The following is a 13,157-nucleotide window of genomic DNA, read 5'->3' as shown; positions in this document are numbered from 1 at the left end:
TGGGTTCACAGAAAATAATACCTTTATTTCCACACTCACTCCTACTCACTCATATACACACTGATCTTTCTGTACAGAAATTCCTTTCATACAGGCAGTAGTTCAATCCCTGAGTATTGCAATGGAAAAAGGTTCTCTTTTAACTAAGCTTTTTGGAAAACTGAACAAACCTGTGCTATTATTCAGGTGGCTATACTATACCGCCCCCACTAAAACAATGTTATCGTGTGATTTGAGTCTCGGTGGGCGTATCCGTACGCTCCGCTGCGTAAACACGCCACGTGCGTATGCCTTTGTGTTGCGTATGTAATCTCGCACGTTGCCCGAGACACGTATGCACAGTCCAGATATGCTCACAGCAACGCAACCAACATGCTTCTATCAATGTAAACGATGTTCAACTGTAATCGCTTACCGTACACCACACAGTATTTGCTATGCTGTGTGCGTGTCCTTTACAATTATTTCCTTAAAAAAAATTATCCTTTATAATCTCAACTAAATAGCACCAGATTTCCTCAGCACGTTTCTAATGGCAACAAGAGAGTGAGCCGCAACAATGCAGGTGTGTGCGTGCGTGCGTGCGTGTGTGCGTACGCAAAAACAGAAATGAACAGTTTTAAAAGATAATAGCGTATTGTTCTTACCTCCGGTTCCGGATTCCACCAGCACTCCTACAACGTAGCGAAACAGACGCTTATCTAGCCAGCACTACTGCCTTCCCGCCCTTGCTGGCAGATAACGTTTGTTTTCGTTAGTGCGGATATGTGGAGGACGGACGAGCCCTCAATTGATAAAGCTGATTCTTATACTCTACAACACAAGCTATTACATCTATACCGTGAAGCCGTAATGGCCGCTGAACCTCGTGCACGTGCTACGCACTCCGTACGCTATTTGCGTAAGAATACCTTGCACGTGGTACGCAAGTCACGTACACACGCTGCGCTGGGTGTACTGAACACACAGCTAGCGTACACACAGATAACCTTTTATACCTTACACAGAGTATGCTTATACTGTAAATCTTAGTGTTAGATACTGTAACGATATAATGCTGTTTAACCTTGGTTTGTAAGCTAGTTGTTTGAGCGATTGAGATGCTCCGATCACCCTCAGTAATGTAATAAACACTCAATACCTGGTTAAGGTTCCAACACCTTTACTAACAATATTTAACTAAGTAAATGGGAAAAGAAAACAGTGAACAGTTCATACACTACAGGCTAACATTAAAATCTAACAGAATAACTAAACAGAAATATACACAATAGCGAACGATCGCAAACACTAATACAACAAATAAGAATGAATGACTAACATTTAAACGGGTAACAAAGTGGCCACAGAGAAACATACCATACGGGGAACACTCGCAAGCGCAACCGGAATCCAGTCCTCCAATTATCTGAGATAAATGTTGAAGAGTGAGAGTACTGGCCGGTCTGGGGACAGTGACCCTTATATACACAACATACAGTGTACTACAAAGGGCCCTACAATCTTATTGTTCATTGGACACAGGAATGTCTCTCTGCACTGTAACAAAAGGTCATAGGTGGATTTGAACAGGTGGGCTGTGGCTATTACAAACTGCTCAGGTGGGAGGGAATCGCCGGATTCCCGCCGCATGGATAATGAACTGCAAATATATGAAATGTCCAGAAACTACTAATGGCCATAACTACACGCAGGAGTGATTAATCTTTACCTAACCAACACCGGATTATTGCTATTAAAATACTCTTCGGTTAGGTACCAGACACCACTGTTCAACCTTAATCAGACCCTTTGTACCACGTAAAGAGGGATTCCCACGTCCGTGAACAAGTCACATTAAACAAACTTACAGTTATCAATAAGGGGAACATTATCTATAAAACATACTATTTGGTTTTATTATTTAATGATTGAGTCGCCCGCTAGACGTACACAAACTCTACCGTAAATGTACATACCATGCGCTCAAGCGCACGCCCGTAGGGGCGCCGTCACGCAACTTGCGAATATGTGCACGCACGCCAGCGAAAGTGCATGTGCAGCGGGCAAGCCCATGAGGTGAATATATGGCAACGTGTAGCATGATATTTTTCTGACTTTGACACATGTTACGGGTTGCAGCGGCTGCGCATGACATCACGCAGCCGCAGCCCGCCCCACAAACGTTCTGGAAAACGGTCCCCCATCGTCGCTGCAGCGCCCCCACCTGTCAATCAGGCAGAGGCGTTCACAGATGTGAGATACCGTAACATCTTACAGTGTGCGTACGCTCAGTGCAGCTTCTGTGCGTGCACACACTTCAAAAAGCCCCAGCATGTGAACGCAATCGTACCTGCGTTCCATGCTGATTCGGGCCGGTAGTCACTTTGTTGTTTCACTTATAAAACTCATATTAACACAACATAACTGTATTACGTATATATAATATACTTAAAGATTTGTTATTGCGTTGCTAATATATACATATTGTATATATACTTTATCTATGTAAACAGGAATCGGCTGCACAAAAAGCTGTTGAAGCTATAAACTCTGCATATGGTGTGCGATACAGACATGGTCCAGCATCCACTACTTTATGTGAGTATTTTGTTATAATAAACAGCGTTTTGCTTTTTCAAACTGCTTTAAAATTAATCTTACACACAAAAAAGTACTTGCTGCGCATGAGCTATATCTGTTTAATTCACTTTTAGAGGGGTTTTTTTTCCAAAGGGCTGTAGCTTCAGAAACACCAATCTAAAATGTTACTGCATTTAATAAAATACGTTTGTTGCAATTCCTCTGAGTGCCGTTTATTCCTTTGGGTTATAATACTTTTCTTGCATGTCAAGGAGAAACGCGTTGAGGACACTTTGAGCTTTATTTCTGTGGCTGTACGATATCTGCCCAGGGGACACAGAACTCTGTTTGCCAGAGTCTATGGGTACTCACAGTAATCCCCACACCCTTATCCCTGTGCATTTTGGACACGGGGGCAGGACCCTGAAATCTGCTCACTTCTGCCATGGCTCAGGAGGGTTCCCGCGTCACAGAGGCGTCCAGTTATACTAGAATGGGTAGATGTGGGCATGAATGATATAATGGAGTCAGTGCCAGTATGCCAGAGTACACCAGAGAGCAGAGGAAAATTGCGGGGGTAGCCGCAGTTGCAGATTATAAGATTCACGGCCGTTGCCAGCACCATATAATGTAAGGATAGCCTTCATTTTTGTGGCAGATGGTCTCAGTGTCTTCCCTCCCCCCTAGTGCCGGAAACCTAGGCAGCAAACTAAAGCTGCCTAATGTTAGCGCCAGCCCTCCTTTCTCTCATGTGATCCCAAGTTGGCGTCATTGTCTTTCTTAAGATCAACACGATTAGAATTTATAAGTTATGTTTGGATTCTTACTCCCAGGTTGTCCCGCTCCCTTTGTAATTAAGAGTTTTGTTTTAGAAGAACATGAAGTTGTTGTTTTTTAACTGACAATATAAACTTTTAATACGTCAAAAATAGTTTCCAATTAAAACTGCTTTTCTAAAATGTTGGCAATTGACTAATATGCTAAATGTTTTTTTATTTTAGATTTGAGTTCTGGCAGCTCTATGGATTGGGCCTATAATAATGGTATCCCATATGCGTTTGCATTTGAACTTCGTGACACTGGATATTATGGCTTTATGTTGCCCGAAGGACTTATTCGACCAACTTGTATAGAAACAATGCTCGCTGTTAAAAATATCACAATGCATTTGCTCAAAAAATGCCGCTAGACAGATGTATTGTTTTTAATTTGTGTGGGTGTGATTTACCACCTTACATTATAGATCGTCTTTCAGAGATAAGGAATTGCCCATGTGCACAATAAAGTGTTACTAAATACTGTCTCTGTATAAATCTCTCTAATATGGAACATATAGGGGTGTATTCAATAGCTGTCGGAAGCTTCCGTCTTGTCGGAAAAACGGCAGCATCCGACAGATTTTGGTCGGAAGGGGTTCCGACCTATTCAAAAAGTGCAGTTTTATTTCCGACAAGTTGGGAATTCCTGACTTGTCGGAAAACACGTGGATCGGTGGAATAGCCGCCGATCCGCATGCTTCTGTCGGAAACGGGGCCAAATCCGACATGTTTTGGCCCCCTTTCCGACAATCTTAATCTGACTTTAAAAAAAGTCGGATTGAGGTGAGGAGACGGGGAGCGGTGTGACGTGGCGGGCTATTGGGAGCGGGGATGAGAGGTATCTTGACGGCCGTCCCCCGGCCAGGCACCTCTCTCCCTGCAGCGCGGCACTGGGCAGCCGTGATGTGCGGCTCTAGCAGCTCCCTGTGTTCTCACACACGGGGAGCTACTGACAGCCACACGGACACCAGCCAAATCCGACAGTCGATTAGGCTCAAATCCGACAGTCGGATTTGGCCACTCTATTGAATAGGGGTTGTCGGATCCATTCCGACAAATGCATGTCGGAATGGATCCGACTCTTATTGGATATATCCCATACTGTAGGATATAAAAGTATATCCTCACTTTCTGAGAATGACAGTGAATCTAATGCAAGGTTTATAGTCATTGCTGATTGCACATTTGCATGTGATATGACCTTGGACAAAACAGTTAAATATGATGATTGCATTTATGTACTTAATTTACGGTAGTGTTTGCCCATACCTTCATTTAATAGGCTTGAATCATAATGACAATGAGGGTGATTCAGAACTGATCGCTGGGCTGCAAACTTTGCTTTCCTGCGTTCGGATAGTCGCCGCCTCCACGGGGAGTGTAAATTCGCTGTGCAAGTTTGTGATCCCATGTGTACGCTGAGCTGCAAAAATCCACTTTGTGCAGTCTCTGCGCAGCCCAGGACTTACTCCTACAGTGCAATGAGAACGGGGTGATCAGGGCTGGAGCAGACGTCAGACACCCTCCCTGAAAACTCCTGCATTTTTCCGGACACTCCCAATAAACGGTCAGTTACCACCCACAAACGGCTTCCTCCTGTCAATCACCTTGCGAACGCCCGTGCGATTGGATTTTTCGCACCATCCCATCGCTGACCGGCGATGCCCTTTGTAGTTGTCTGATGAGCATGCGCATTGCGGTTTATACGCATGCGCAGTTACTACCTGATCACCCGTTGTGCGAAAACGCACAGCAGTGATCAGGTCTGAATCACCCCCAATACCAATAGTATATAATATTACTAGAGCTGCAGCTGTAACATGCAGTATAAGCGATATAACATAGCTGCTGTGCATGTCCAGTGGCACTCTGCTGTATGTGAAGACCGGAGCACTCAAACAGTGCATCAGACCAGAGAGCAGCTGCCAGCAAGAAGATACAGGTATCTTAACATGAGTTGGAAGAATGTCTCCTATTTTATATGCATATTTATTATGGAATGTTTGACCTTTTCCTGCCCACTTCAGTTATTTATACCGTAGGAGATAAATATGGTACAGAAAGTTTGTTTTTTTGAGACCTTCTCCCCTACTGCTTATATTGTAGACCATCATTTCCCAAACTTGATCTTCAGGTACCACTAACAGTACAGATTTTCTCAGTATAGCAAAGAAAATATTTAGCACTAGCAGATGATCCTTTAAATGTTTTAGTCAGTAACGAATACACTTCTGCACCAGCTAAATCTGAAAACATGCACTGTTAGGGGCCCCTGAGGACTTAGTTTGGGAAACAGTGATATAGACCATCAATAGTGCTAATTATTAATACTGTATTACGTCCACTATCCAGTGTATAAGGAGACCAATGTGTACATATCTGTCTAGGGCTAGTGCTAGGTTTTTACTTCGCTTTCCCAGACTCCCAGACTTGCTCCAATGCTTGGCAGAGCAGAGAACATGGATTGTTAAATGTTGCCCACATCTGGGGAAAAAAAGAACTGCTCAGACAGGCTAGCCCTGTTGCCACGTGGCTTAATGTTATCTCTGGCCCTGTATATGTCTGAAGTATTACATAAATTAAACATTGTATGAAGCTGAGTATAGCTTGTTAACTGCTAATTGTGCCCTCTTCATGGGCTGGCCACACTCACTATAAAATCCAGCACTTGAAAACATCCCTCTAGAAATTGTACATTTGCCTCCGCAATGGGATGAATACTTATTTAATTAATCTAAATTAATCTGTTTATTAATTACATTTGTGAAAAGCAGTAGAATGGTTCTGTTTTCTATTTGACCTGTATGGGTAGTGTCAAGAGTTGATGGTAGTACACCTACTCTCAGTGCCCAGACAAGGGCCATATCAGCCTGGGGCTGAAAATGATTAAGGAGTTATTGTGAGAAACAAAACAGTTGTGACCTGTGCTGTATGGTTGTGGCCAGTGCTGTATGGGTGTGACCTGTCTTGTGTGGGTGTGGCCAGTGCTGTATGGGTGTGACCTGTGTTGTGTGGGTGTGGCCAGTGCTGTATGGGTGTGACCTGGTTTGTGTGGGTGTGGCCACTGCTGTATGGGTGTGACTTGTGTTGTGTGGGTGGGGCCAGTGTGATGTGGGTATGTCCATACCCTACACTATAGGCCCCAATGTCTCCCTAAATATTTAAAAGTACAAAAAAAATATTTATGCCAACTGTGTGGCTAGTTGGGAGGCTGGTCATGATCCTGCTATCATTAGCAACATACGCAGTGCGTCCCAGATGGCTGCCTCGGATGGTTCCTCCGTGGCCGGGGTGTGCTTCATTTGGATCTTTCCTTTCAGGGTATAGTATACTACTACTATACCCGTGTTCGTTTTCCCATACATGCATTTGGCTCTTGTATGGCTAATTTCCCACAGTGTAACCTTTGTAGTGCGTCCAACATGGCTGTCTAATCTGGTGCACTTGTGGATGAGATGAAAAATACATGAACCTGATGGTTTTGATGGAACCCTACTGTGAACTTTAGGACTCTGCAATTTCCACATTTTGTGTTATCTCTTCTATGGGTAATCCTAACCAGTGTGCCCAAGATGGCTGCCACACCTGGTAACTTGTGAAGGTGGAATACACAACCCTTGGAAGTTATTACTCAAAATGCCTACACCAATCATCCATTATGCTCTCTGTGTGCTCAAGGTTTTTTTTTATGCCTGTGTGGCTGATCTATTGCTGTACTACATAAATCTTCTGTATTATGGGGGTAATTCCAAGTTGATCGCAGCAGGAAATTTTTTAGCAGTTGGGCAAAACCATTGGGGTAATTCCAAGTTGATCGCAGCAGGAATTTTTTTAGCAGTTGGGCAAAACCATGTGCACTGCAGGGCAGGCAGATATAACATTTGCAGAGAGAGTTAGATTTGGGTGGGTTATTTTGTTTCTGTGCAGGGTAAATACTGGCTGCTTTATTTTTACACTGCAATTTAGATTGCAGATTTAACTCGCCACACCCAAATCTATCTCTCTCTACACATGTTATATCTGCCTCCCCTGCAGTGCACATGGTTTTGCCCAACTGCTAAAAAATTTCCTGCTGCGATCAACTCAGAATTAACCCCCATGTGCACTGCAGGGGGGGCAGATATAACATGTGCAGAGAGAGATAGATTTGGGTGTGGTGAGTTCAATATGCAATCTAAATTGCAGTGTAAAAATAAAGCAGCCAGTATTTACCCTGCACAGAAACAAAATAACCCACCAAATCTAACTCTCTCTGCAAATGTTATATCTGCCTCCCCTGCAGTGCACATGGTTTTGCCCAACTGCTAAAAAATATCCTGCTGCGATCAACTTGGAATTACCCCCTATGTGCATTGTTTTTGAGTCCTGTTGGAGAAAGAGCGCCATATAAATAAAATTATTATTATTATTATTAATATTATTATTATTATGTTGGCTCTATTATTATGTGGAGGCCAGGGCTGTAGTCCCATCTGCTCTATTCATTTGTCCCCGCTAGCTCTAATCTATATATCCAGTAGTACTTTCAAAATATATATATGAAAAAATCATATGAAAATGTGTGTGTGTGTGTGTGTGTGTGTGTGTGTGTGTGTGTGTGTGTGTGTGTGTGTGTGTGTGTGTGTGTGTGTGTGTATATATATATATATATAGGCAAATTATATAAAGATTGTTATTTTATTTATATATATATATCTATATATATGTGTGTATATATATATCTCCTATATAATAGCCCAGATCTGTGACTTTGTGCCTGTGTGTATAACGCATCTCTCATTGGGTTAGTGGCAGGTCCATTACACCCAGTCCACAGCTGATTGAGAGAGAAACGCCCTCCCACACAGGTTACATCCAATGGGAGGCTTTGCCCTTTGCCTGCTGTGTTTTCACAGAGCAGGATTAGCAATGGGACTGATGGAGCTGCAGCTACAGGTCCACACCCCAAAATAGTCCCACTGCATCTGCAGCAACATACCCTCCAACAATGGCCCTCATTCCGAGTTGATCGCTCGGTATTTTTCATCGCATCGCAGTGAAATTCCGCTTAGTACGCATGCGCAATATTCGCACTGCGACTGCGCCAAGTAATTTTACAATGGAGATAGTATTTTTACTCACGGCTTTTTCATCGCTCCGGCGATCGTAATGTGATTGACAGGAAATGGGTGTTACTGGGCGGAAACAGGCCGTTTTATGGGTGTGCGGGAAAAAACGCTACCGTTTCCGGAAAAAACGCAGGAGTGGCCGGGGAAACGGGGGAGTGTCTGGGCGAACGCTGGGTGTGTTTGTGACGTCAAAACAGGAACGACAAGCACTGAACTGATCGCACAGGCAGAGTAAGTCTGAAGCTACTCTGAAACTGCTAAGTAGTTAGTAATCGCAATATTGCGAATACATCGGTCGCAATTTTAAGAAGCTAAGATTCACTCCCAGTAGGCGGCGGCTTAGCGTGTGTAACTCTGCTAAAATCGCCTTGCGACCGATCAACTCGGAATGAGGGCCAATGTACACATAAACATTGATTCAAATCCGAAAAGGGGGCGTGGCCACGGGTACAGCCGCGTGGCCACACCCCTTTTCCTATACTTTCAATGGAAGCTTGGAGAGTCAAAAATCGGTACAGCCCATAAAAAAAGGGACTGTACCTGACAAAAAGGTGCAGCTGGAGGGTATGCCACTGCACCTGCAGCGTGTCTCTGCGTTGCAGATAGGGGAAAAAAACATCCTTTTACTGCAGCGTCCTATGTCCTGCTGCCAGTCCGCCTGCCCCCTCCGGCATCAACAATCCCCACTCCCTAGCCGCAGCGCAGGTGGAACAAAAGCTGCTGCGGCCACAGGCATAGATGTGTATGACAGCGGCGCAGCGGAAGGCTTTCATAGCTCTCCCTGCGCCACATATTCTCTGAGCCCAGGAGCCTCCTCTGCGCATGATGTCACAGAAGTGCCTCTCCACCACATCCACGCCCAGATCCCCAGAGGCCCTGACTCCGCAACACAGCACCTGGGCTGCTGGCCTGGAAGCCCAGAGATGGCTAAAGTAACGGATAGAGGGGAGGGTAATGTCTGTATGCTGAATCAATCTAAAAGGTGACAGTGCTGTGCAGTGCAGTGGGTGTGCAGTCTGGGTCGGTGCTAGGGTGTTCGGCGCCCCCTGCAAACTATAAATTTGCACCCTCGCATACTTTACACATAATACCCCCTGTAGTAGAGACACTTACACATGTAACGCCCTGTACCAGTGACGCTTACACATGTAACGCCCCCCTGTACCAGTGACCATACACAAGTAACATCCCCTGTAGCAGTGACACTTGCACACGTAACGCCCCCTGTACCAGTGACGCTTACACATGTAATGCCCCTCTGTACCAGTGCCGCTTACACACGCAACGCCCCCTGTACCAGTGACGCTTACACACGCAACTCCCCCTGTACCAGTGACGCTTACACGTGTAACACCCCCTGTACCAGTGATGCTTACACACTTAACGCCCCCTGTACCAGTGACGCTTACACGTGTAACACCCCATGTACCAGTGACCATACACAAGTAACATCCCCTGTAGCAGTGACACTTGCACACGTAACGCCCCCTGTACCAGTGACGCTTACACATGTAATGCCCCTCTGTACCAGTGCCGCTTACACACGCAACGCCCCCTGTACCAGTGATGCTTACACGTGTAACGCCCAGTGTACCAGTGACGCTTACACACGTAACACCCTCTGTAGCAATGCCGCTTACACACGTAATGCCCCTGTACCAGTGACGCTTACACATGTAACACCCCCTGTACCAGTGACGCTTACACACTTAACGCCCCCCTGTACCAGTGACGCTTACACACATAACGCCCCCCTGTACCAGTGATGCTTACACACGTAACGCCACCCGTAGCAGTGACGCTTACACACGTAACGCCACCCGTAGCAGTGACGCTTAGACGCGTAACGCCCCCTGTACCAGTGCTGCTTACACACGTAACGCCCCCTGTACCAGTGCCGCTTACACGCGTAACACCCCATGTACCAGTGCCGCTTACACACGTAACGCCCCCTGTACCAGTGCCGCTTACACGCGTATCACCCCATGTACCAGTGCCGCTTACACACGTAGCGCCTACTGTACCAGTGACGCTTACACACATTATGCCGCAGTCACACATACACCCACAACAGACACATATATATATATATATATATATATATATACAAACACACATACACACTGTACATACATTACACACATACACAGTCACACATATATACAGTATACACAGAGACTGTACATATACACACACACACACTCACTCTCTTTCCAGACACTTACCTAATGACGTCTGGCTGGCCGAAGCTGTAGCTGCTCATCCTCCTGCTACAGCATGGTCCCGTCTAGCGCCGCCCCTTATTCCCATCTAGCTCCGCCCCCTTTGGCTCCCGCCCGGCCACTGAATGTCACACAGGGGAGCGGGGGGAGAGAGGAGGCTTTGTGCTGCCGGCGCCGAGGTGGAGAGGAGGTTTTGTGCTGCTGGTGCCGCTGCATGTGTGACAGCAGCAGCAGGGATAGCAGCAGCAGCTCAGCACAGGGGTGCAGAGCAGGGAGAACGCCTCTCCTTCCTGGTGCCTCCCTGCACTGCATCCCTTTGCTGTGCTGAGCGGCTAGCGACAGGCCTGTGTGCATTGTCACTGACACTGCACAGCACTCTCACCTTTTACATTGATTCAGCCAGTCACTCAGTTTCTTCCCTGTAATGCAGCGCGTTGGGACACCGGGGCTAACAATAGTGACTGGTTGCTGTGCGAGTCTCCGGGAGAGCCACTGCCAAAGGGAGGACGGCAGCTTAGCTGCTGACAGAAGGAGAAGCAGGATAAGCATTACCCGCCCCTCCCCCACTCACAGTACCTCCGGGCCCTATCCGTGGCACCCCCACACACCCCCTCCAGCACTCGCGGTAGCTCCACACCCCCTCCCCCACCCGCAGCAACCCCGCACCTCCCGCCGCACCACCACATTTTCCCCTCCCCCAAGCGAGGCACACCTGCAACTGCTCCTCCCCCACCCACGGTAGCTCCGGACCCCACCTGTGGCACCACCACACCTGCCCCTCCCGCACCTGCGGCACCACTGCAACCGCTCATCTCCCTCCCGCCCCCCGCGCGGCCCCCATCCGCATCTTCCCCCGCACCCGCCACTCCCCTAACCAAAGCACCTACTAGGTGATTCATCCGGCCCAGCGTGCGCTGTCCACCCCATTGCAAAGGGCTTCCACCCCTTAACCATTGCACGCCCTTTGTCCGTGCAATATGTAACCACTCACACAATTATGATTGGAGGTAATACTCCATATAATAAAAATATTGCACGCCACAAGGGTGTGCAAGGGTTAAGGCCGCATAGCCCCTTACGGCGGTGTGAAGAGCGCCCGTAGGGCGCGATGAATCACCTAGTTTATATATATATATATATATATATATATATAAACACACACACACACACACACACACAATAGATAGACAAAAAAAAGTGAAGCATGTATGATAAAGACACTGTTACACGCCACCTCTGGTGAGTCTGTGTAATTGCAGCCTGACTCCTATGTCTTCTGTGTGCAGTCCAGCTGCTACATACAGTAATTAGGCCATTAGCACTAGGCCTTGTGTGTCAGGCTGCTCACCTGCAGTGACTCTCCTCATTAAGGGGGCTTGTCCTTTTTGGCTGTCCTGACTGGATATTGTGTCTTTTATTACACAGCCTGCCTATGACCTAGGCGCTGGTTATACTCAGTCTATCTTGAACCCTGAACAGTTTGTCTAATTCTGTCATACTCTGAGCCTGCTGTTTCCCTGCAAGTGCCTGATCCTGGGTGTTCCAGTCTATATTGTCTATGTTAAGAGCTTCTGTTTATGTACCTGATACTGTGCACAATCCGGTGTACTCCAGCCTGTATTTGCTCAACTGGAGCTTCTGTTTATGAACCTGATACTGTGCACAATCCGGTGTCCTGCAGCCTGTATTTGCTCAACTAGAGCTTCTGTTTATGAACCTGATACTGTGCACAATCCGGTGTCCTGCAGCCTGTATTTGCTCAACTAGAGCTTCTGTTTATGAACCTGATACTGTGCACAATCCGGTGTACTGCAGCCTGTATTTGCTCAACTGGAGCTTGTTTGTATCCTGTGTTATTACCCGTGTCCTGTCAGTATGGTCCCGCAGTATGTCTGTTTGTGTCTCTAGGAGCGCCTATTCTGTTGTTTTACATATGTATTGTCTGTATCGCTACTAGTGGCTACTCCGCTACCGGAGCATGTCTGTCCACCTGCTTGTTTACCGGTGCTGTGTCGCTATTGGCGATCACTTCCATATACCAGCACTCCCTGCCTGAACCTCTGTCCACCAGTGCCGGTTCTGCTCCACAGTCCGGTCCAGTAGTTCGTCTGTTGGTATCAGCATTGCTAGCAATCCGGTCCTGTCCCTTGTCTGCTCGTATTATATTGTATTTAGGCGCTGCCAGGACTGCACCAGTGACATCTTGGCCATTGCAGTTCAGTACTCAGTGCGAGGTAACTTCATTTCCAGTGCTGTGGCGCTAGTGTGTACCAGCTGCCGCAGTGGTTCCGTGCTAGTCGCACACGGTAGTGTGCTTTAGTGTCTCCTTTGTCTGTGTGTCTAGTTCGTCCTCCTGTGTTCCAGTCTGACTCCAGTTCTGTACTTGCCTTGCCCAGCCTCCCACAGCAGCCTTGTCTATCATAAAAACCTGGGGGCATCTGAGTACT

The 13,157-nt window shown here is 46.7% G+C and overlaps 1 protein-coding gene across 3 annotated transcripts in view; it reads left to right on the top strand.

Moving 5' to 3' along the window:
* Positions 1 to 3,863, top strand: part of CPA6 (carboxypeptidase A6) — a 280,392-nt gene extending 276,529 nt beyond the window's left edge. For all 3 annotated transcript variants that reach the window (XM_063923870.1, XM_063923868.1, XM_063923871.1), the window contains 2 exons: positions 2,496 to 2,580; positions 3,564 to 3,863. In XM_063923870.1, the coding sequence (XP_063779940.1) occupies positions 2,496 to 2,580; positions 3,564 to 3,751 (273 nt within the window). In that variant the 3' untranslated portion in view covers positions 3,752 to 3,863. The remainder of the gene's footprint in view (positions 1 to 2,495; positions 2,581 to 3,563) is intronic.
* The last annotated feature ends 9,294 nt before the right edge of the window (positions 3,864 to 13,157 follow it).

This window comes from Pseudophryne corroboree, chromosome 5 (assembly GCF_028390025.1).
Source record: "Pseudophryne corroboree isolate aPseCor3 chromosome 5, aPseCor3.hap2, whole genome shotgun sequence".
NCBI lineage: Eukaryota > Metazoa > Chordata > Amphibia > Anura > Myobatrachidae > Pseudophryne > Pseudophryne corroboree.
Note: the sequence above shows the minus strand (reverse complement) of the source record. Positions and strands in the feature narration are given on the sequence as shown.